The sequence below is a fragment of the Meles meles genome, chromosome 18 (genome assembly GCF_922984935.1).
Source record: "Meles meles chromosome 18, mMelMel3.1 paternal haplotype, whole genome shotgun sequence".
NCBI lineage: Eukaryota > Metazoa > Chordata > Mammalia > Carnivora > Mustelidae > Meles > Meles meles.
In genome coordinates this window covers 10156213-10178906 of record NC_060083.1, presented here as the reverse complement: position 1 = coordinate 10178906, position 22694 = coordinate 10156213, and the positions used below count along the sequence as shown (strand labels likewise).

Here is a 22694-nt window from a genome sequence, read left to right as displayed (position 1 = left end):
AAGCCAGGACCTGTGCTAAACTTTTTCCTAATTGTGAAGTAGTCCAGATACATAGAAAGATATGAACATATGTATAAAAGGCAAGTTCATCTACCCACCACTCAGCTTAAGAAAGAAATGCCAGCAATTCAGGTGAAGAACTCTCTGTTACGTCATTCTGTTAGCCCTTTCCCTACGCCTGCCCTGGGAGGTCACCCTCCTCGTCCCGGTGCGGGTTCCACTCTCTTACAGACCATACCGTTTACTGGCAAACCTCCTTTTTTGGTTGCATATTTTCCGAATGGAAGGTTTGTGGCAACCCAGTGTTGGGCGAGTGTGTTGCCACCATTTTTCCAAGAGCATCTGCTCACTTCCCGTCTGTGTCACATTTTCATTAATGCTCCCAATATTTCGAACTTTTCATCATTGTTATATTTGCTACGGTGATCTGTGGTCAGTGATTATGACTCACCGAAAGCTCAAGCGATGTGTAGCATTTTTAGCGCTATTTTTTATTTTGATCTTTTTTCAGTTTGTTGATTTAAGTCATCGCTACATCCAATGTGGGGCTCAAACTCACAACCCCGAGATCAAGAGTCACATGTTCCTCTGATTGAGCCAGCCAGGTGCCCCGGCAATTATTTAAATAATTAAATGTTGTTATAATATTCATGTAATAATTATGTCATTATTTATATATTATATTAATATTTATATAATTAATAAGCCATAATTAAAATATTTTAAAATTAAGGTATATACACTGGGGTTTTAGACCTAATGCTATTGCATTTAACAGAATACAGTGTGGTGTAACATGACTGTTCTTATGATGCTAGTGTTTACATGTATGTTTTATTTTATTGGTTTTTAACTTTTTTTAAAAGATTTATTTATTTGAGAGAGAGAGAGAGACAGCATGAGAGGGGAAAGGTCAGAGGGAGAAGCAGGCTTCCCTCCAAGCAGGGAGCCTGATGGGGGACTCCATCCCAGGACTCCGGGATCATGACCCAAGCCGAAGGCAGGTGCCCAACCAAGCCACCCAGGTGCCCCTGTTTTTGTTTTTTAAATATTTTATTTATTTGGGGGCACCTGGGTGACTCAGTGCGTTAAGCGTCTGCCTTCGGCACAGGTCATAATCCCAGGGTCCTGGGGTCCAGCCCTGCATCACGCTCCCTGCTTGGTGGGGAGTTTGCTTCTCCCTCTCCCTCTGCTGCTCCCTCTGCATGTGCTCTCTCTCTCTCTCTCTCTCTCTGTCAAATAAATAAAATCTTAAAAAAATTTTTAGGGGTGCCTGGGTGGCTCAGTTGTTAAGCGTCTGCTTTTGGCGCAGGTCACGGTCCCAGATCCTGGGATCAAGCCCCGCATCGGGCTCCCTGCTCAGTGGGGAGTCTGCTTCTCTCTCTCCCACTCCCCCTGCTTATGTTCCCTCTCTCTCTCTGTCGAATAAATAAAAAGTCTTTAAAAAAATTTTTTTATAATTTATTTCAGAGAGAGATAGAGAGTGCAAATGTGGGGAGGGGAGAGAGAGACAGAGAGATCCCCCAACTGACCCCCATGGAACGTGGAACCTGGCACATTGTTCCATCTCCAGACCCAGAGATCACGACCTGAGCCAAAATCAAGCCAGTCACTTAACCTACTGAGCCACCCAGGAGCCCCTGTATATCTAGTACCGAGCAGTGCATCACAACCAACAGATCACAGTTTCTCCTTTTTAAGATTTTATTTATTTATTGCTCGGAGAGAGAGAAAGAGCAAGCGTGCGCGAGCACAAGCGGGAGCAGCAGGCCGAGGGAGAAGCAGGCTCCCCGCCGAGCAATGAGCTCAACGTGGGACTCGATCCAAGACCCTGGGATCATGACCCAGGCAAGGCTGATGCTTAACCGACTGAGCCCCCCGGGGCCCCCAGGTAATAGCTTCTTAGTGCAGGAAAGTAAACCTGATGAAGGGTGTGACCCTAAAAAGCCCTGGGAGGCCAACGAAGTCGCGGGGCTCACTATGCTGCCCTGCTGGCTTCCCGGCTCTGGCTCTGCCACCAGACGGGCAGTGTCCCCGGGGCACGTCTGCCTCCCTCTGGTCCAGAGAGGCACCGGCTGGGAGAGCCGGGTGCCCGCTTGGAAAGCGTGTGCCTGCTCTGTTCCATATGCAAGCAGGCCCCCAGCAGGAAGCGGCTACGGAGCACCCGCTCGTCTTTGGCAGAGAGTAGATGCTCAGTAAATACTTGAATCGGTGACTTCATCTTTACAGCAAGCCTCTTGTTCTCCCCATTTCCCAGCGGGGACCCCTGAGGCCCAGAGCAGTGCTAGGACCTGACGGGGTCACCTCGGCCACGACAAGCCTGGGATTCGGCCCCGTTCTTCCTGCCCTCAAGGCTATGCCCTTAACCACTCCCAAAGGGCCCTCCCTGAGCCTCTTCCCCTGTTGCCACTCTAGGACCAAGAGACACCCCTCCAGCCCTCCGGCCCAGGGAAGCACCAGCTTCCAGCTTTCTGGGGGTCCTGGCTGGGCCCCGCCCTTCCTGCCAGCCTGGTGCAGCACCTCGTCTTCTCAGCAGCCAGGTCAGCTGCTAAAAGGACCTACAGGTACAGTGGAGATGAAGGCACAAAAAGGAGCCACGCGCTGGGTGGTGAGCAGGTGCTGGGGGCCAGAGCTCAGGTGGGCGGGAAGGGGAAGGCAAGCGCTCGACTCTCGGTTTGGCCAAGGGAGAGGCAGGGACCTCTTCTATGCCTTTATTTATGAAATGCTTCTTGAACGGATACAAAGCTAGTGTCTGTCTGTAGGTAGGGGGAGTTAGTGTGCGCCCGCCATGGGGGCTGAAGCCGGGAGAGGCTTCATCCTTCCCTCTACCTTGGCTGTGATGGGCCCAGAGAGGCCCTGGGGTGGGTGGGGTTCAAGGGCAGTGGGAGGTAAGGGGGAGCTGGGAAGGCCCAGGACAGAGCCGGCCTCTCCTGCAGGGACAGACTTCCCTAGGTTGCAGGCGGGCGGGCGGACAGGCGGGAGGTTTTGCTTCTCCCCCAGCGCAGTGGTTTCAAATGGGCAGCAGGGAGGAGGAACTTCTCCGGAACAGTCTCCTGCCTCCCAGCCCAGGGTCTGGAGCATCCTCTTCGGGCTCCTTCTCAAGGGAGGGTCCGCTGCTGTGACTTCTCTAGTCCCCTTCAGGCCTGCCTGCCTGCCCCAGGTCCCAGAGGGCACTGCCCTCCGTCCTTAGGGCTGGGGGCAGGGAGCCGGCCTCGGTGGCGCCCGGCCGTCCCGGGCTGGAGCCGCCGCTATGTCCACACTTCGAGGGGCATCACGCCTTCCTTGCTCCCCAGGGGCGGCAGCAAATTCTCTTCCTCCAGGAACTTGAGGGGAAAGTGGACCAGGTGACCCTGGACCTGGGTGAGCTCAGACCTGGCCAGGGGTGGGCTGACCGTGGCCAGGGGCTCCGCGGCCACGTACTCCCGGAGTGCCCGCAGGGAGCGGGTGGCATTGGACGGCAGGCAACGGAAGATCTGTGGGCGGGGGCAGCGGCACAGAAGCTAGTAAGGCTTGGACAGACTCTGCCAAGAGTCCAAAAGCCCAACTGGGCTGGACACCCCCAGTTGTCACACCACAGCCCCCCACCCTGGCCCCGAGCACCTGAATCCCATGATCTGCCCCCCACACCTTCATCTCTCTTCTGAGAATGGCTCAGTGCTGGGGCTCTCTCCATCCTACCCCGAACAAGACAATCCATGCATTTCCACACGGAGAGCCCCCTCCCCACCCCTGCCCTGGTTCCTACCTGCTCATAGATGTTGGCATTGTTCTCAGCTGTGTCTTGCCACAGCTGGAAAAAGTCATCACAGACAGGGTCTCGGAGGTCCAGGTCCGGCCGGGCATCTGCCCCAAGAATCACGCTACAGGACAAAAGGGTGCCCGCAAGATCAGATTAAGATCCTTGGAGAACCCAGGACACCTGGGTGGCTCAGTCAGTGAAGCGTCTGCCTTCGGCTCAGGTTTCCTGCTCAGCGGGGAGTCTGCTTCTCCCTCTGCCTCTGCTGCTGCCCCTGCTTTTATGCTCTCTCTCTGACAAATAAGTACATTTAAAAATTAAAAAAAAAAAAAGGATCCTTGGAGAACTTAACTGCTACAAGAGTTATGTTGCGCCTACCCAGGTAATTCAAAATAAACACACCGTTAAATAGTAAAATAAGGGCAAACGAGCCCAACAGACTTTTAATCTGTCTCTTCTTTGACCACTAACTTGATGCTTTACAAAAAACGCCGAATTATTTTTAGAGTATTTGCTTCTCGTTTTTTTTTTAAAGATTTTATTTATTTATTTGACAGACAGAGATCACAAGTAGGCAGAGAGGCAGGCAGAGAGAGAGGAGGAAGCAGGCTCCCCACTGAGCAGAGAGCCCGATGCGGGGCTCGATCCCAGGACCCTGGGACCACGACCCAAGCCGAAGGCAGAGGCTTAACCCACTGAGCCGCCCAGGCGCCCCTGCTTCTCATTTTTTTGAGAGTCCTACTTTGCTGGTGCCCTGAGCTAGATCGGGAACTCCAGTGCTACCCGTAAGCCATCCGCACACCTGCCCAGAAGGCAGGCCAGCCCCCTCCCGACCTCTTCCTCCCCCGGAGCACCCCATCCCAGCTCTACCTGAAGCAATGCTTCCGCAAACTCAAGGCAAACCTGCCCGCCTGATATTCCCTGCCGTCCATGAGGGAGGGTTCCATCTCTGTGTCCTGGATCAGCACGGCCAGCTCACTGTCCCGCTTGCCCAGCAAGCTACGATCATTGATGTTGGCAGAGCCTGGGACAGGTGCAGGACACGCCGTGTCTGCCTGAGCCCCGGGGGGATCCTCTACCAGACGACCAGCCAGTGTCCATCACCCCATCCCCCCCTGCTGGGCCTGGCTCCACACCTCCCCCCCTCCTCTGGCTGCCAGGGGTCCCGATCCGGGACTGACCAATGATGACCGTCCGGTCATCCGCGATGAGCATCTTGCTGTGGATATAGATGAGCTCTGAGACCGGGTGCCCGCCCAGCTCTCCGTGGGTGCGCAGCCCACAGATGGACATATAGTCCCGCCACGCTGTCCCCACTGAAAGGAAGATGGGGGAGGGGATGAGGTAACAAGTACCCTCTCGTGCTGATGGAGACCTGTCCCAGCTACCTCCCAACTTCAAAAGGCCTAGAGCCTGGTCTGCACGCGTCTCCCTGAAGCCCAAGACTACCTGAGGTCTCAGAACCATGCGAGGATAGGCTCCCCTGCCCGGGGGTCCGGGACCTGAACCCCCCACCCCCAGCACTCACTGGCTGCTTTGAGGCGATGTAGGATCGAGTACTCCCCACGGCACAGGGTCCTGCGGGAAAAGAGTGGGTGAGGGAGGGGGAGGCTGGCGGATGTCAGGAGAACGGTGGACCTCAAAAGTCCAGCAGGAAGGGAGCGGGACAGACTCAGGACAGGGGCACGGGTGGGTGGCCATGGGGGGGGTCACCTGTAGGTGAAGTGCAGGATAGCCTGGATAGAGTTCCCACCACCTGTAGTGATGTCACCCTCGAAACCGGGCAGCAGGGGCAAAAGCACGTAGACTCGGAAGCACTGCCCCTGTCTGGGAAAGGGGCGGGGGTCAGAGGCGGGGCCATGCACAAGCCACGCCCCTCCCAGGCTTAAACCACGCCCAGACGCCCATCCTGCCGACCGTCCGCCTTACTTGTGGGCCTTCAGGATTCTGTCCACAATCTCATCGCCCACCTTGTTGAGAACGGTCCGCCCGTCGGAGCAGCTAATGAAGAACTGATTCTGGGGCAGGGACCCAAGACAGGCATCAGCCGCCAGGGCCTTGCCCAGCCCCCTCTGCCCCGGCGCCATCCCCATCCCAAGGTTCCGCCCGCCCCGGGCTTGCACACCTCTCCAGGCCCAGCCACACCAGTCCTCCAGGACTGATCCCACCGCTCTCCTCGGTCCCTCTCCTCGGACGCCCCCTCCCTTCCCTGCCCCCCCACCCCCGTCAGACCTCAATGTACAGAAAGTGCTGGCTCTCCCTGATGGTGTGCAGGTAGGCGTTGAGGATGGAGTTCTCCAAAGTCCCTGCTGACCAGCGGTCCACAGACCGCAAGACCTGGGAGGACAGGGAAGAGGATGTGGCTCCTGACCACAGGAGAGGAGTCCAGGCGGCTCTCAGGTCCTGGGCAGTGGGCTGAAGGGAGGGAGGGGTGAGGACAGGTTGAAATGGGAGCCTCACCTGCACGGTGGCACACTGCCCCCCGGGGAGCGTGAAGGGGAGCTGCTCTGCCGTGCTGGTGGATTTGGGCAGCAGGTAGGGGTACATGGGTATCTTGTACTTGGCCTTGGTCATCTGAGGTGGAGGGATGGCCGTCAGCGGGAGGCGGCTCCTTCCCACCACCAGCCCCCCCGGGACGGAGTGAGCACCTTGGTGAAGTTCCAGCGTTGGATGAAGTGCCGGGCCAGGTCCCGGGCGGGGAGACCGTGCACGGCCACCCCGACGTCCCGCCATGGCATCCGGGGCATGGTCTCCCTGTCAATGAAATCTGGGGGTCCCGGGGGAATCAGGGGCAAGGCCAGGGATGGTCTCTTGGGGACACTTCCGACATCCCCAAGCGCTTCCGGCTCCGACAAGGAGCCGACCACAGGGAAGGCCACTACCCTTGACCCAGCTCCTCCCATTCACAGCCCCGACCGGGACATCTGCCCCTACTCCCTCGTCCTGGGGGCTGTGGAGGAGGAGATGCTCACCCTCAAAAGGCCGGTCCAGCTGTACCCAGTCCTTCGTGATAAGATTGCTGTAGTCTTTGCCCAGCCAGAAGAGTTGATTTCGCGAGAGGTCTGGGCTGCCTGGAGAGTCGGGGCCCGGGGCGGGAGGCTGTAGGGGAACACACCCAAGCGGGGGAGCAAGGAGAGATCACAGGGGGCCATACAGAGCCAGGGCCCAGGAGAGAGGGGCACGGAAAGACTGCGAGACAGACATAGACAGTAAGAGGGACACAGAGGGTTCCCCCCAGCCCTCAGCGGCACTGGATGTCCTAGAGGAGCGGGGAGGGGTGTGGGGGCGGGGAGGGACTGGGTCTACTTCCCAGTAGCTTCTTGGGGCCCCAGCAAGAGGAACCCCGAGGTGGGCAGCGCCTGGAATGGCTGGAGGGGAAATGGTGCGCATCGATGCAGTGTTTAGGGGAGCTTGGGAAGGCCTTGGCGATTACCTTTGGGGCCGCTGGCCCGGATGGGTCCCCGAGGTCAGTCAGGCGGTAGTGCAGGTCATCCCAGCGGCCATAGGCGAGGTCCAGCCCCCCCAAGAAGGCCACTACTTGGTCCACGACCAAGAGCTTCTCATGATGGGCCCACAGGGTCACCTGGTCCGGGTGGCGCATGACCTGCGGCAGGTGGCGGGGGAGGGGTCAGGAGGGTGGGCTCTGGTGAGGGGAGACCCGAGGCGCCAGAAGAGGGAGGGAGGGAGGACAGGAAGATGGAAGAATGAGACGTTCGTTTGAGGACGGGGCGGTTTGGGGGCTGGGAAGCCCGGGGGGTAGGGCTACAGTGGGGGGGTGTCTCTGACACCCGAGTCACCTTTATGTTGCGATGCAGCAGCATTAGGGCTCTCTTGCTATAGCCACTGTTAATGCCCAAGGCCAACTCCACTTCCTTAAACAGCAGGACAGACACACGGACACCCTCCTCCTGGTGGAGAGCGGGGGGTAGCAGTGTGGGCATCAGATCCTAATGCCCCTTGCACGATGGCCCTTTGCCCCGTGCTCGGGGTTGCTGTGTGAACCCCCACTCAGCCTGGACAGCCTCCACGCTCACACCCAGCTCTGATGCTCGTGGCAATCTTGGCAATGGGCAAGCTGTTCACCTGTCCACCCGCTCGTCCATGCGCACAGCTCCTCGCTACCTGTCACTGTCTACCCACCCACGTTCCCCACCACGGACTCACCCCCTTCTGTGCCACCCAGCCTGTATCCACCCACCGCATCCCCGTTGGCATCCCCTCCGACTGCCCATCCTTCCCTCTGTCCCCCTTCCCACCATCCCTCCGTCCACCGGCCCCCACTCGCCATCATGGTCTGCGCGTCCAGTGACACCTACGGATGCCCAGACATGGCAGCCGCCGTGCCTTGAACTGAAAGCAGCAATGCTAGTCCAGTGAGAAAGGGAACACACACTCGCCCCGCAGACCCCGTGGAAACAAAGTGTAACGGGCACTGGGAGAGACATCTACACTGGCTCCAGGAGAAGCACGAAAAAGGAAGCTTCACATTCCCTACCTTCTCCCACGCTGCAGTTCCTTCTAAACCAAGCCCCCTGCATGGACCACCCCCTAGCACCTCCCCTCCAGCCCGACCCCTCTCCTCACCGCCTTCCTCTTGAGCATAATGTCGAGTCTCCAGTCATCGGAATGGGCCGGACGCTTCAGGTAAATCTCGGGACTCAGCCTGGGATTCGGGGTGGGAGGTGAGAGGCGAGCTCAGCCTTACCCAGCCAGCAGCCACTTACCCAGCCAGCAGCCACTCCCCCGTCCCTCCCTCTGTGGCCCGTGAGCTGATCCCGGCAGGCCCTACCCTGCCCCTTCCTGTTTGAGCTCTTCCCTTACTCACCACCAATCTGTGATGAAAATCTCCTCTTGAGCTTGCAGGATGGCATCCGCCACAGCGGCAAAGTAACCCGCCCCATTCACAAACCTGGGGGGAGGCCAAGCCAAGGAGGTCAGGGGAGTCAGAAGCCAGAAAGCTCTGGAGAGTGAAGACTTGAGGACAGCCACGGATCAGAGGTGACAGCAGGGTCAGTCAAAAGTCAAGAGTGATCAGAGCAGTCAGATGGATTATCAGACGTATCCAAGTGGGACAGACTTGCCAGTACAAGCTAAATAAGATTAGAAACCACAAAAGACACAATAAACTAAAGGAGATAACGACTGGAAGCATTAGTACGTCATATGTAAAGGGCTGTAACAAATCAGTAAGAAAAAGACATACAAGCAAACTGAAAAGTGAGCAGAGAATAAGAACTGAGTTCACAGAGGAAATTAAAATGCTCGACAATACGAGAAGAGGTTCAATGTCACTAGCGAGGAAGAAAATTGATAATAAGATAAAATAACTGGTCTTGGGGAGTCTGGGTGGCTCAGTGGGTTAAGCCTCTGCCTTCAGCTCAGGTCATGATCTCAGGGTCCTGGGATCAAGCCCCACCCTTGGGCTCTCTTCTCAGCAAGGAGCCTGCTTCCCCCACCCCCTCTCTGCCTCTCTGCCTACTTGTGATCTCCGTCTGTCAAATAAATAAATAAAATCTTAAAAAACAAAAGAAATAACAGGTCTTTAATCCACGAGATTAGCAAAAATAAAGACCACTGGTAACTTGCAATATTAGCACGTGGGGAAGTGAGCATTCTCACAGGCTACGGGAATACACATGGGTTACAGCCTTCCTAGAGGACAGTTTGGCAGTATCTCCGGGAATATCGAGCACACATGTCCCCGAATACCATTAAATGCACACAGTCCTTCTATTTCTAGGAATGCATCCTATTAAATGGTTAGACAAAGACTGGATTCACTACAGTGAACCCAGTCATTCTGGGTGGCTCAGTCAGGGGAGTGTCTGCCTCCAGCTTGGGTCACGATCAGGGCTTCCAGGACGTCCCTGCTCAGCAGGGCCTCTGCTTCTCCCTGGCCCTCTGCCCCTCCCCCACTCTTGCTTGCACACGCATGCCCACGCTCTCTCTCTCTCAAATAAAAAATAAAGATCTTAAAAATAAAATAAAGAAACAACCTAAATGCTTAATCCCTGACACACAAATTAAGTGAAGAAAAAACAAACCACAAAACCAAGTGCAGGATCTCATTCACATTTAAAACAAACAGTAGGGGCGCCTGGGGGGCTCAGTGGGTTAAGCCTCTGCCTTCGGCTCAGGTCATGATCTCAGGGTCCTGGGATCGAGCCCGGCACTGGGCTCTCTCCTTGGCAGGGAGCCTGCTTCCCCTCTCTCTCTGCCTGCCTCTCTGCCTACTTGTGATCTCTCTGTCAAATAAATAAATAAAATCTTAAAAAATTAAAAAAAAATAAAACAAACAATAACACACATATAAGCCCACGAAAGTATGCCGGAAAAGAGCCGAGAAGATAAACACGAAACTATTGTGAGGGCTACTTCTGGGGAGAGAAATGGGCTGCTGAGAGGCGGGTAGGGAGAAATGGGGCTGAGCACGGAGGGTTGTGCAATGAATGGAAACTTACACGCTTAACGTGTTTCCGCATCGCTTGAATTCTTATTTATTTCATTTATGTATTTTTTAAAGATTTTATCTTTTGAAGCAATCTCTGTGCCCAACGTGGGGCTTGAACTCATAGCCATGAGATCAAACATGGCACGCTCCCTGCACTGAGCCAGCCAGGTGCCCTTTGACATCTAATAACTAACAGTCTCGTGGGATGGTGAAGAGCGGGGTCTCGGCCCCGGGGCTGCCCAGATTTGAATCCCGGCTCCACTGTCTACAGGCTGTGTGACCTTGGGTAAGTTCCTCAACCTCTCCTTGCCTCAGTGTTCCCATCTGCAGAATGGGGACAACCGCACCCGCCTCACAGGGTTCGCCTGAGGCCTTCATAACACACATAAAGCACTTAGGACAGTTCCCAGCACACAATAAGTACTACGTGAGTATCAGCCGTTAGTTCTGGTGTTAAAAAAATAAATGTCCGCAGCCCTTCCAAGAAAACAAGGCTTCCCTGACTCCCTCCCTGCCTGTGATGTGGTTTAGTTGCCTCTGCTCCTTCCAGCTCCAGCCTCGGGCCATCCTTGTCCTCAAGGCTGCGGCCTCCTGCAAGCCTATCCTGATATCCCCACGCAGGGCCAGAGGCTCCCCCTCTGTGCTCGGTACCCCCACAACTACCTCCGGAATGACAACCTGTCACTGCTTCGTGACTGAATCAGCTACTGGGCTGGCTTCTTCCTCCTGCCACTGGGGCGGGCACAGAGTAGGTGCTTAGAAAATGTTTGTCGAAAGCATGAATGAATCAGAGAGTTTTGAAGAGATCCTAAGGGACAGAGAGGGACAGCATGGCAAAAGGGCAGGGGGGCGGGGTCACAGGAGACCAGAGATCAGGTCGGAGGAGATTAGGGAGTAAGGAGGGCCAGAGAGTTCAGAGGGAGATTAGATATCAGTGTGGTTAGAGGGCAGCTGGTCCAGGAGACTGGGGAAGCCGCAGGCGGAGAAGGCAGAAGAGGTTCAAGGACTCAGAAAACAGCAAGTGCACCCAGAAGCCCACAGACAAGCTCTGAAGCGACGTCAGCGTCTCACCACCGGGCCAGGGTCCCAGGTCGGGGCGGGGCATAGCTGTCATGTCGGTGCAGCTGTATGAAGTCCCTGCCCGGGCCCTGTGCCAGCTCCGTGATCTCCTGGCCCCACCACCGTGCCTGCCGGTAGCTGCCGCACTTGAGAATCAGGGACCTGAGCAGGAAGAACAAGGGGAGCCTCAGCCACCTCCCCTCTCCGGCTGTCTCCTCTTTCCCACTTCCTGCCTTAGTCCCTCGTGCCCGACTCCACCCGGACGAGGCACGTCTCTGCCTTCTGCACGGCTGGGTCATAGGCACGGAGATCAGGGGCAGACCAGGCTCTCTGGTTTGTCGGATGAGTGAGGGAACGGAGGAATGGATGGATAGCCATTTCCTTCTACTCACCGCGGCCCTCTCCGCGCCCGGCCGCTAAGAGCTCCCAGGCATGTGGCCAGACCAGTTCCCTGGTTCCAAATCAAGGCCAGCTCCAGGGGCTGGAAATCCTTCCCTTCCTTCCACTTGCTCCCCCTCCCGGGTGTCCGTCCCCCCTGGGAGGCCCTACCTGTGGGAGGTGTCGATCCTGACCCCGTAGCGGGCTTCTGTGCTCCTTTTCCCCACGTGCACCTCGAAGCCGGGGTCGAAGAGCTGAACAAAGGAGATGGCGCCCGTCTCCAGGCACATGTACAGCAGGAAGGAGTCCTTCACCACCAGCCACCTGGAGCGGAAGGGCTCCATCCATTCCTCCCTGCCCGCGGGATCTCCTCCCTCACCCCTCCCCCCGAACATGGCCCGGCAGGTCCGCTCCGGGACCCACCTCTTGGACCAGCGGTAACACACTTGGTCTCGGCCACAGCATGTGAGGCCAGGGACTCGGTGGCCCCCGGAACGCTTCCGGATCACTCCCTCCCTGTGGGGAAAATCAGGACGAGATGGCCCAAAAGGAATCCAGAGCCCCCCTCCTGCCCCCTCCCTGCAACGCTCTCCCCACCCTCCTGCAGGTTTGCTGGCTGCGGGGTGATGGGCATCAGACACTCACAGTCCTTTGGAGCCAAGGTCTGGAATAAAAGACAGCCGGCTGACTTCCAGGAATTCTGTCTGCAGAGGAAGACAACAGCTCAGAGGAGAGACTTTGCCTTTCAGTGGACCCAGGGCCTCTGTCGCCTGAGGATCTGATGATACTGTTCCACCTGGAACAGCACAAGGGCCCAGCCCCTGGGGCCTTACCATGGCATGGTAGTTGCGGTAGAAAGACATGGTCAGGAGGCGGTTAAGGTAATTCTCCAGGTACTTCTGAAGCAGGAATGAGAGACAGAGACAGATAGCACCAGAGGCATTTTTGCACACCATAAACCTTCCCGGCCAGCCTGGTGTCTGGTCGCACCTGTTTGCTGGATGCATGTCTGCTGGAGCCCTCGGGACCTGCGCGCGGTAGAGAGGGTATCTCTCGGTTGCCTGCCTCCCGGCCTGGAGGGTGGGCCACACCAAAGCTGTGGATGAGATCGGGGAGGAGGATCAAGAAGAGCCAGGACATGGAGAGCCGGGATTCCTGCAGCCCTAGAGATGGGATCCTGGGGGAGGACTGGAGGCTGGCAGAAGGCCCCCAATCCTAAGAACAGAGACAAGAAAAGGAGCGAGGCTGCCAAGGGCATTTTGGGCATCCAGCCCAGCTGAGCTATTGGCACAGAACCACGGACAGGGAGAGCTGGGCTGGGAAGGTTTCCTGGTAACCGGGGTCAGGGGAAGGGGCCCGGGGGCCAGAGCTGGGGTGGGAAAGTAGCTGGGACAGAAGCATGGGTGGCTTGGGTGGGGGGTGGCGACAGGCAGAAAGCGGTGCTGGGGATTGGGACAGGGGCTGCCCGTGTTGCCCCAGGGTGGGGACTCCTGCCCTTGACAGGAAGCAGGAGGGTCCCCTTACCGCGCCAGAGGAAGCAGACTCATCAAGACTTTGTGTCTCAGGAGGTCCCGGTGCAGCTCCTGAAAATGCCGGAACTTCTTCTTGGTCGTCCAGGTAAAGGCGCCGTGCGTCAAGCGGACAGAGTATAGGGTGCAAGTTCCCACCTGGGGGTGCGAGGGAGGGACTGAATGTTTGTCCCCTCGTTGGGCAGCAGCCCTCCCTTTGCCCAGCTCCCTGGCGCCCGCCCAGCCACCTTAGAGCCACTGGTGTATCTTTCAGTGCCCACCACTTGGGCCGTGACCGGGACCCCAGGGGCGAACACCAAGGGGCGCATTTTCAGAGGCTGCAGGTCGTAGATGGCCAGAAAGGGGTGCATCCGGTCGGCTAGGAGGAGAGAAGGTGTTAATGCGGACACCGGAGCTCTCCACCCCTTTCCTCCCCGACGGCCCTGCTCCCTGCGAACCTGGGTCCTCTCCCTCCCTCAGAGTGTCCAACTCATCAGGCTCCATATGCAACTGGCTGGAGTCCAGGTCGCCCCCAGAGGGGAAGAGGCTCTCGGGGGTCGCCGCCATCCTAGGAGCATGGGGAGGCCTCGGGGAGGTCATCTCCCCTGCAGCCCCGCCCTCCCCCTCCCACGGGAGCCCCTCTTCCCGGTCAGTCCGCAAGGCCCCGCGGACCCGCCTCTGACCTCCATCCGGTACCCGGGTCCCGCATCCAGAATCCCTCGGCCCCGCCTCCCGGCCCGACCCGGAGCGCCCAGGAACTCCCGCCAGGCCGCGGGGGCCCCCGAAGCGGGCCGGAGCAGACGCCCGGCCGGGGGGGTGGTCCCCGGGGGGGGGCTCGGGCCAGGCCCGGCCGCAAGCGAGAGGGGGTCCCGCGGGAATGAGGAAGTGCGCGCGCCCCGCCCGGGAAGGAAACCCCAAATCTCGGCAGAGTCCGCAGCCCCGCGGGCCCCGAGCGCCGCCCCCGCCGCCTCCTTCCCCTCCCCGGGCAGGGGCCCTCCGCGGCGGCCCTCCCCGGCCCCTCACCCGCAACCCGAGCCGGCGCCCGCGCGGGTCCGCCAGCCGAGGGAGCGGCGCAGCAGCCGGGCCCACACCCGGGCGGCCGGGGCGGGGCGGGGCGGGCGATCGGGGCCGGCCCCCCGGGGGCGGGCCGCCCGGCCTCACCTCCGTGCCCGCCCCGTCGGCCCCGGCCCGCCCCCGCCGCCTGCGCGCCCCGCAGCGTCTGTCCGAGCGCACGCGCCTTCCCCCGGCGGGGCCCATGGCCAGCTTCTCCCTCCCCGCGCCGGCGGAGGCGGCGGGGGCGGTGGGGGAGGCGGCCCCGGGCTCGGGAGCGTGCACAGTGCTGCGCGCACTTGTCCCGGCCGGACTCTCCCGGGGGACCAGCGGGCGGGGAGAGCCTGGACGAGCTGAGGTTCCACGACGCAGGATGTGCCGTCGTCCCCAAAGTGCGGATTTCCTTATCTGTCCTCTTGACGGACCTCTGGGCTGTTCCAGTCTCTTGCGACAGAGCGTCCGGACCTCCCGGGCTGGTGCGGTTCCCGCTCTGGGGGGACAGTTGGGGTGCGGTGGGCAGGTCGGCATGTAAGTCGGCGGGTCGGCGTGTAAGTCGGAGGGTTGGGCGTGTAAGTCGGCAGGTCGGGTGTGTAAGTCGGCGGGTGGGTGTGTAAGTCAGCGGGTTGGTGTGTAAGTCGGAGGGTCGGCGTGTAAGTCGGCGAGTGGGTGTGTAAGTCGGCGGGTGGGTGTGTAAGTCGGAGGGTCGGCGTGTAATTCGGCGGGTCGTGTGTGTAAATCGGAGGGTCGGTGTGTAAGTCAGCGGGTTGGCGTGTAATTCGGTGGGTCGGGCGTGTAAGTGAGAGGGTCGGTGTGTAATTCGGCAGGTCGGGTGTGTAAGTTGGAGGGTCGGGGTTGGTGTGTAAGTCAGCGGGTCGGGCGTGTAAGTCGGAGGGTCGGCGTGTAAGTTGGCAGGTCAAGTGTGTAAGTTAGCAGGTCGGTGTGTAACTCGGGTCAGGCGTGTAAGTCGGAGGGTCTGCATGTAAGTTGGAGGGTCGGGCGTGTAACTCAGCGGGTTGGGTGTGTGTAAGTCGGCAGGTTGGCATATGAGTTGGCAGGTTGGGTGTGTAAGTCGGAGGGTCGGTGTGTAACTCGGCAGGTCGGATGTGTAATGGTATTTTAACGTTACAAGAAACTGCAGAACTGGTTTCTGAAATGGTTGCTCCGCTGTTGCGCGGCCCGGATTGAGGGACGTTAGTCCGGCTGTCCCAGGGCACAGGCAGCATTAGACACCGTCGGTCTTTTCAGTGTTCGCCATCCAGTACGCATGCACTAGCTGTCACCGGAGTTTCTCTGGGTGTGTCTGATGCTTCACGATGGTGACCACGTTTCATGCGCTCGTTGGCCACTTGAATATCTTCTTTTGCAAAGTGTCTGTTCCACTCTATTGCTAATTAAAAAACAAAACCATGTTGTCTTATCATTGAATCATGCATTCTTTATATATTTGGTATTTTTACTTTTTTAGGTGCGTTCTAGCCCAGCCTGAGGCTTGAACTCAGGATTCTGAGATCAGGAGTGGCAGGCCCTACCAACGGAGCCAGCCGGGCGCCCCTGTATTTAGGATGGAAATCTTGTATCAGACACATGTAAAACACTTTCTCACTGAATGGGGCATGTGTGTTTCAAATAACGGTGATTCTGGGGCGCTGGGGTGGTTCAGTGGGTTAAGCATCTGCCTTGGGCTCAGGTCGTGATCCTGGGATCCTGGGACTGAATTCTACATTGGGCTGTTGCTCCCTGGGGAGCCTGCTTCTTTCCTCTCCCTCTGCTCCTCCTGCTTTCTCTTTGTCAAATAAATAAATAAGTCTTTAAAAATGATAATAATAAAAAGTAAAATAATAGTGCTCTTTAAAGAGAAGAAATCTTTTTATTTCGATCAATTCGTGGTAATGTACTGTTATTCTGCCATCGAAGCAAGTACAGTGTAAAATGGGACAGTCCCATTGGAAGACAGTTCCTCAAATGTTAAGCGTTGAGTGATACATCATCAAAAGAGTATGGTACTGGCACAAAAACAGACCAAGGGGACAGGATAGAGAGCCAGAAGTAAACCCGCATCCGTAGGGTCAATTCATGCACGGCAAAGGAGGCCAGAATATCCAGCGGGAAAAAGTCGGTCTCTTCAGTAAACGGTGCTGGAAAAACCAGACAGGTCCATGCAAAAGACGAAAGCCGGACCACTTTCTCACACCACAGACAAAAACAAACTCAGACCGGATGAAGGACCTAAATCAGAGTTAGCGCCTGAGAGGGCGCAGGCAGTGAGGTCTCTTTCTAGATGCATCTTCCGAGGCGAGGGAAACAAAAGCAAAAATAAACTACAGGGACTTCCTCAAAATAAGAGGTTGCTACACAGTAAAGGAAACACCAAAACTAAAAGACAACCTACTGAATGGGAGAAGATATTTGCATATGGCAGATCCAAAAAAAGGTTAGTATCCAAAATCTATGAGGAGTTTCTTGGGGACACCTAGGTGGCTTGAGTTGGTTAAGTGTCTGAGTCTTGATGTCAGCTCAGTTCTTGATCTTGGGATCTTGCTTGGTCCAAGCCCTGTTTGAACTTGGGCTCCATGCTGGGGGTGGACCGTGCTCAAAAACGAAAACAAAAAACGTGTATAGCTCAACACCAAAAACGACAATCTGACTTAAACATGGACAGAGGACCTGCATGGACATTTTCCCAGAGAAGACTTACAGATGGCCAAGAGACACGTGGAAAGGAAGATGGTCAACATCACTTAGTCATCAGGGAAATGCAAATCAAAACCACAGTTAGGTGCCACCTCACAGCTGTCAGAATGGCTAATATGAAAAAGAGAAGAAAAAAGCAAGTGTTGGGGAGGATGCGGAGAAAAAGGAACCCCCGTGCTCTGTCGCTGGGAACGTAAATTGGTGCAGCCATTGTGGAGCATGGAGGTTCCTCAAAACACTGAAAGTTGAGCTGGGTGCGTGATCGGGTAATTTCACTGCCGGGTGTTTACCCGGAGGAAACGAGAACACCAGTTTGAAGGTAGGCGCACCCCTATGTTTATAGCAACGTTATTTACAACTAAATGTCCATTGATTGATGAATGGGTAAAGATGTGGTACACACACACACACACACACAAACACACACACACACACACGCGGGAATGTTATGCAACCATAAAAAAGGAGTGAGATCTTGCCTCTTGTAACAACATGGATGGGTCTGGATGTTATAATGCTACGTGAAACAAGTCAGAAAGAGACAAACATCATGTGATTTCACTTATTTGCAAAATTTAAAAGAGAAAATGAACAGGGATGTCTGGGTGGCTCAATTAATTGTCAGACTCTTGATTTTGGCTCAGATCATGATCTCAGGGTCCTGAGATCGAACCCTGTGTCAGGCTCCACACCGGACATAGAGCCTGCTTAAGATTCTCTCTCTGCAGAGGTGCTGGGTGGCTCAGTCGGTGAAGTGCCTGCCTTTGGCTCAGGTCATGATCCCAGGGTCCTGGGATGGGGCCCTACATCAGCTCCCTGCTTAGCGGGGAGTCTCCTTCTCCCTCTCCCTCTGCCTGCCGCTTCCCCAGCTGCTTCTCTCTCTCAAATAAATCTTTTTTTTTTTTTTAAAGATTTTATTTATTTCACAGACAGAGATCACAAGTAGGCAGAGAAGCAGGCAGAGAGAGAGGGGGAAGCAGGCTCCCCGCTGAGCAGAAAGCCCGATGCGGGACTCGATCCCAGGACCCTGAGATCATGACCTGAGCCGAAGGCAGAGGCTTTAACCCACTGAGCCACCCAGGCGCCCCTCAAATAAATAATCTAAAAAACCAAAAAAAAATTCTCTTTCTCCCAAAACCAGAATGGACGAAGCATGAACAGATCCATAAATACAAACTGCTGTTTGCCAGAGAGTGTGGACGGAGGGGTAAAGTAGTGGAGGGGTAAAGTGGCGGGGAGTGGGAGGTCCAGGCTTCCCACTGTGGAAGGACGAAATCATGGGGATGAAAGGTTCAGCACAGGGGGCGCGGTCAGTGAAACTGGAACAGTGTCTCATGGTGATGGGTCGTAGTTACACCTGTGAGCACGGTATGCTGTACAGACCTGTCCGGTCACGGTCCGATCCCCTCAAAGTAAGGTCACATTGTGTGTCAACTATGCATCAGTCAAAGGAAAGACAGGGGCACCCGGGAGACCCAGGTGCTTAGGCAGATGATGCTTGGTTTCTGCTCAGGTCATGATCTCGGTTGTGGGATCATGCCCAGAGAAGGGCTCCGTGCTCAGTGGGGATCTACTTGAGATTCTCTCTCCCCGTCCCCTTCCCTGCTTGCACTCTCTCTTCCCCTAAAATAAATACAGAAGGGCGCCTGGGTGGCTCGGTCAGTTAAGTGTCTGCCTTCAAACAGGTCATGATCCCAGGGTCCTGGGATCGAGCCCCGCATCGGGCTCTCTGCTCAGCGTGGAGTCTGCTTCTCCCTCTCCCGCTCCCCTTGCTTGTGTTCCCTCTCTGGCTGTCTCTGTCAAATAGATAAATAAAATCTTTAAAAAAATAAAAAAAATCTTAAAAAAAAGAAAAGAAAAAAGTGCTATAGCCCGTGGTATAGCCCGTGTGCGATACCACGCAGCCGTGGAAAGGAATCAAGCACTACCACGGGCCACAGCAGGGCGACCCTTGGAAACAGGGAGCGGAGCCAGACACGGTGGACTGCACAGGGTGGGAGTTCGTGTGTGGGAAATCCAGAGACAGGAGGTAGCTTAGGGGTGGCCAGCAGCCGGGGAGGAGAACCAGGCAGGGTGACTGGAAGGGGACACAGGGTCTCTTGAGGGTGACGGAAATGTTACAAAATCAGTCGCGATGTCTGCACGGCCGTGAATATCGCAAAAACCACTGACTCGTGTACTTGAAAAGGGTGAATTTTACAAAAGTATGTCGTGCACGCCCATAATAGCGATAGTATAAAAAACACAAGGAAACTGCAGATACATACAACTCGGGTGAATTTCAAAACCATTAAGCCGACAGAAACGGGACCCAAGAAAGTAACACCATACAGCCCTTTTTTTTAAAAAATTTTTAAAAAATTTTTTTAAATTTTATTTATTTGACAGAGAGAGAGATCACAAGTAGGCAGAGAGGCAGGAAGAAGGAGAGAGGTAGAAGCAGGCTTCCCGCTGAGCAGAGAGCCTAATGCGGGGCTCGATCCCAGGACCCCGGGATCATGACCTGAGCCGAAGGCAGAGGCTTTAACCCACTGAGCCACCCAGGCGCCCCCCATATGGCCCATTTATATGAAGTTCCGATTGGGGTGGCCAGTCTCTGGGTGTACACACTTGCTAAGACTCCTAGGACTGTATATGGATGTGCGCATTCACGTGCATGGAAATTTGTACGTCCATCGAGCTGTTTGAGAAACATGAAACAGATTTCTGACGGTGCGGTATAGGCAGGGGTGCTTCCCAAACTTTGCTGCATGAGGCACCCCCAGGGAAGGGTAAGGTCACGTTCACACTGCTCTCCGGGGGTGGGGGGCATCCAGAGTCCTTGCTGCAGGTGCTCCAGGCCCCCAGGCCTGGCTGAGGGCATCAGTGCCTGAAGGTCACTGTGCCGTTCAGAGGGGCCAGGGTCAGCCTGGCAGGGGTGGGCGTGACCTCGGGAAGTTGCTGATGTCCGTGCCTCCAGCTCCTCAGCTGGGAGAGCAGGACGGCAGTAACGCTCGGCTCGAAGGATCGCGGACAGGCTGACACCAGGTGACGCGTACAAGTCCCTTGAATCTACCTGGACAGCGTCGTGAATCAACTAGGACTCCGAAAAGGGGGCAAGAGCTACCAGACCGTCCCGCGGGAACCAAGCCTTCCCCCGCCCTGCAGGTCTCATTCTACAAAAATAGACCATTCTCTAAAATCTGACATCTTGGGCATTCTGGATTCTCATTCCAGAATACAAACGAGCCCCCCTCCCCGGGCAGTGTCCCGGCCGGCACCGGGTTTTCCAGCATTCCTGTGGCGCGTCTGTGTGTCCCAGCCCCTCCGTGTCTATCTCTGCCATCCCTCCCCTTCCAGCATCCTCCTGCTTCTCCCTGCAGGCCGGAGAGTGCCCCAAGTGATGGGGGGGCACAGAGGAGAGGTGTGTGACTGCGGTACCCGTCCACCTCTTCCCTCCTCCCTCTCCTCCGTCCATCCCCTGGCGCCTGTAATCACCAGGCAGTCTGAGGCTAAGTGGTAGTTTGGGCTGCACTGGGGGGGCTTGGAAGCCACACCTCTCCTCTTGGGGCCCTCCTGGCCATTCCCAGCATCCCGGTGGCCTCCACTGTTGAGATGGGTCTCAAGGGGGCATTGTGCTTCCCGTGGTGTGGGTGCCGGAGACCGCGGGGGACAGAGAGAGAAGCAGGTACTACGGGGGGGGGGGGGGGGGGGGAGAACGAGGAAAATGGGAGGGCGCGCTCTCTCTGGGGAGAAGGGGAAATGTTCAAACCAGCGAAGGGAAAAGAATCATTTGTTTCCCAGGATGGGAGGTGGATTCTCCACAGACTGGCCAGTAGAACGAGGAAGTAAAGCCCCCTGGTAAAAAAAAAAAAAAAAAATTATGAACACCTCCAAGATGCGACTGCAAAGCCTCCCAGCCACCCCCGGGCCTTCTGCACGTTAGGCCATGTGTGACCACATAGGTCACAGGCCACCGAAAGCAGCCCCACTCTCTCTGTGTCCTCTGTCCCTGCCTTAGGATGCTCCCTGGCCTCTTTCCTCCTCCCTGCAGGGAAGGAAGGAGAAGCTGCCCCACCGCACCCTTCCTCCTCCCATCTCCCTGCAGGCCTGGATCCCGCGGCCCCTCCAGATCCGACTCCCAGCCCGGCTCCGGCCCCCATCGTGGCCGAGGGAGGGATACCCTCCTCCGGCGCCTACTTCAGCCGGAAAGCCCGACTCTCCTTCCGCCACCAGCTGCACGACCTCACATCCGCCAACGACTCCACCATCTGACCGGGACGACCAGGGGCTGAACATCCAGGACGCTTTGCAACAACCTTCCCTCCCCAGACTTCTCCGTGATCCGCCTGAGCCCAGGCCCTCCTGACCTTGTCATGAAATATACTCAGAGCTCACCCAGGGCTGCGTGCAGGGGAGCATGTGTGCGTGCCCCGGGGTGGTCGGCGGCAGGGGCCAGGGGGCCGGGAGCTGGGGCGGAGGAGGGGAGGGCAGCCTGGAGTGGAGGGGCTGCGGGGCTGGTGACCAAGTCGCCACTGATCTCCGGCAGAGCCCAGCTGGGGCTGGCAGAAGCCGGTGTGGGGTGTGCGGAAGTCCAGCTTGCAGCTGAGGGCCGCGCGAGGTTGGGAGAGGCTGGAGGCCAGACAGGACTGGGGAACCAGGCAGGGAAGCATATTCACTACTTCCTGGCGGGCAGTGAGGACGCATCAGTGGGCCAAGCAGAGAGCCTGCTCTTTTCACGGATGGGAGATAAACACAGGAGCGGGCAGAGAGGGCGACGGCTGTGGAGGAAATTACACGGTGCTGTGAGAGCGGGATGGAGGGCGCTCCTGGAACCAGGTAGTTGGGAAGGAGATGCTGAGAAGGTGTGGCATTGGAACGGTCAGGGGCCGAGTGAAAGCCGGGAACCCCTGTGTCGTGTGGACTCCGGTCACCGATGCTGACAGCGGGGTGGGGGGGGGGGAACTGGGCACGAGAGGGCAGGCACCGATGGCCGGGAACCTCCACTCGGATCTAAAACTGCTCTAAATTTTATCTGATGGGAGGCTGGGCCAGCTCCGCGGTGGAGCACGGGACTCTTGGTCTCGGCATCATGAGTACAAGCTCCACGCTAGGGGAAGAGATGCCTTAAAAAAAAAAGTTTATTAAAAAAAAAAAAAAATCAGGGAGGCTGAGTCCTGGGCAGGAAAAACAGGAAGTGTAAGGGCAAAACCCATGAGGTCCTAGGTCCTAGGGAAGAGGAAAAAAGCCAGTGACCAGAGTGTCACGGAGGGGGTCCCTGTTGGGTGAGCTGGGCCACGGAGAGGAGCCAAGGTATGATCTTAGATGGGACAGCGAGACATCGAGGAAGATCAAGCAAGGGACGACACGCTCTCACTTACATGGAAAGGTCACTCTGGTCGCTCTATGGACAAGCCTGCAGGAGGTCAAGTGTGGCAGGAGCAAGGTCACGGACGGGCCCGCTGCCATCCGGCGGGCAAGTCATGATGGTGGCTGGGATCAAGACAGGGGTGCGCAGGGAGCACAGCTGAGTTGTCCAATGGCTAGGCCGCACGCCTGAAATTCCCGTCACATCACTTACAGGAGAGCGGCGTGCAGACGGCAGCAAGCGGACGGAGGTTCTAGGACATACTGTCCGGCTCAGTGCGGAGTGCAGGCAACGGAGGAAGTTAGGATGCCTTGAGGGAGGGAGGACTGGGTGAACAGGTTTTGCAGAAAAGCCAGAAGTTCTCTGTGAGTTATTTATTTTTTTAAAGATCTATTCATTTAATTTTTAGAGAAAGAGAGCTTGAGCAAGCAGGGTAGGGGGGGTGGGGGCAGAAGGAGAGAGGATCGTGGACTC

The 22694-nt window shown here is 56.6% G+C and overlaps 2 protein-coding genes across 6 annotated transcripts; one reads left to right on the top strand and one right to left on the bottom strand.

The window, feature by feature from the left end:
* Positions 1-1719: 1719 nt before the first annotated feature.
* On the bottom strand, positions 1720-14081 carry PLD2 (phospholipase D2). 3 transcript variants are annotated; one of them, XM_045985257.1, is made up of 24 exons: positions 13591-14081; positions 13381-13511; positions 13149-13291; positions 12615-12720; positions 12458-12523; positions 12270-12328; positions 12048-12140; positions 11796-11948; positions 11259-11408; positions 8562-8645; positions 8321-8399; positions 7534-7644; positions 7170-7340; positions 6709-6835; positions 6385-6503; positions 6197-6310; positions 5969-6073; positions 5666-5754; positions 5450-5563; positions 5265-5314; positions 4918-5052; positions 4640-4760; positions 3746-3860; positions 1720-3473 (listed from the first exon to the last, which is right to left on the bottom strand). In XM_045985257.1, the coding sequence occupies exons 1-24, from the start codon at positions 13730-13732 to the stop codon at positions 3249-3251; spliced, it is 2802 nt and encodes a 933-aa protein (XP_045841213.1). In that variant the 5' UTR covers positions 13733-14081; the 3' UTR covers positions 1720-3248. The 3 variants fall into 3 exon arrangements, with proteins under 3 accessions (XP_045841213.1, XP_045841214.1, XP_045841212.1); XM_045985256.1 differs by having other exon boundaries at positions 1721-3473; positions 4607-4760; positions 13591-14080; XM_045985258.1 differs by lacking the exon at positions 6197-6310 and having other exon boundaries at positions 4607-4760; positions 5969-6151.
* A 329-nt stretch (positions 14082-14410) lies between these two features.
* Positions 14411-21229, top strand: C18H17orf114 (chromosome 18 C17orf114 homolog). 3 transcript variants are annotated; one of them, XR_006815928.1, is made up of 2 exons: positions 14411-14710; positions 20961-21229. XR_006815928.1 is itself a non-coding variant. In XM_045985259.1 (2 exons), the coding sequence occupies exons 1-2, from the start codon at positions 20468-20470 to the stop codon at positions 21125-21127; spliced, it is 240 nt and encodes a 79-aa protein (XP_045841215.1). In that variant the 5' UTR covers positions 19432-20467; the 3' UTR covers positions 21128-21229. The 3 variants fall into 3 exon arrangements, 1 of the variants encoding a protein (XP_045841215.1); XR_006815929.1 differs by lacking the exon at positions 14411-14710 and adding an exon at positions 17113-17192; XM_045985259.1 differs by lacking the exon at positions 14411-14710 and adding an exon at positions 19432-20540.
* The last annotated feature ends 1465 nt before the right edge of the window (positions 21230-22694 follow it).

Bases quoted from the DNA above. Each gene is read 5' to 3' on its own strand.
- PLD2 (XM_045985256.1), bottom strand. From the start codon at position 13,732: ATGACCTCCCCGAGGCCTCCCCATGCTCCTAGGATGGCGGCGACCCCC. The intron at 11,409-11,795 runs GTAGGGCCTCCC...CTTCCTGCTCAG, and splicing joins AGGATCGACACCTCCCACAG to GTCCCTGATTCTCAAGTGCG. The intron at 8,400-8,561 runs GTGAGTAAGGGA...CCCGAATCCCAG, and splicing joins ATTTTCATCACAGATTGGTG to GCTGAGTCCCGAGATTTACC.
- C18H17orf114 (XM_045985259.1), top strand. From the start codon at position 20,468: ATGGGTCTCAAGGGGGCATTGTGCTTCCCGTGGTGTGGGTGCCGGAGA. The intron at 20,541-20,960 runs GTACTACGGGGG...ATCTCCCTGCAG, and splicing joins GGGGACAGAGAGAGAAGCAG to GCCTGGATCCCGCGGCCCCT.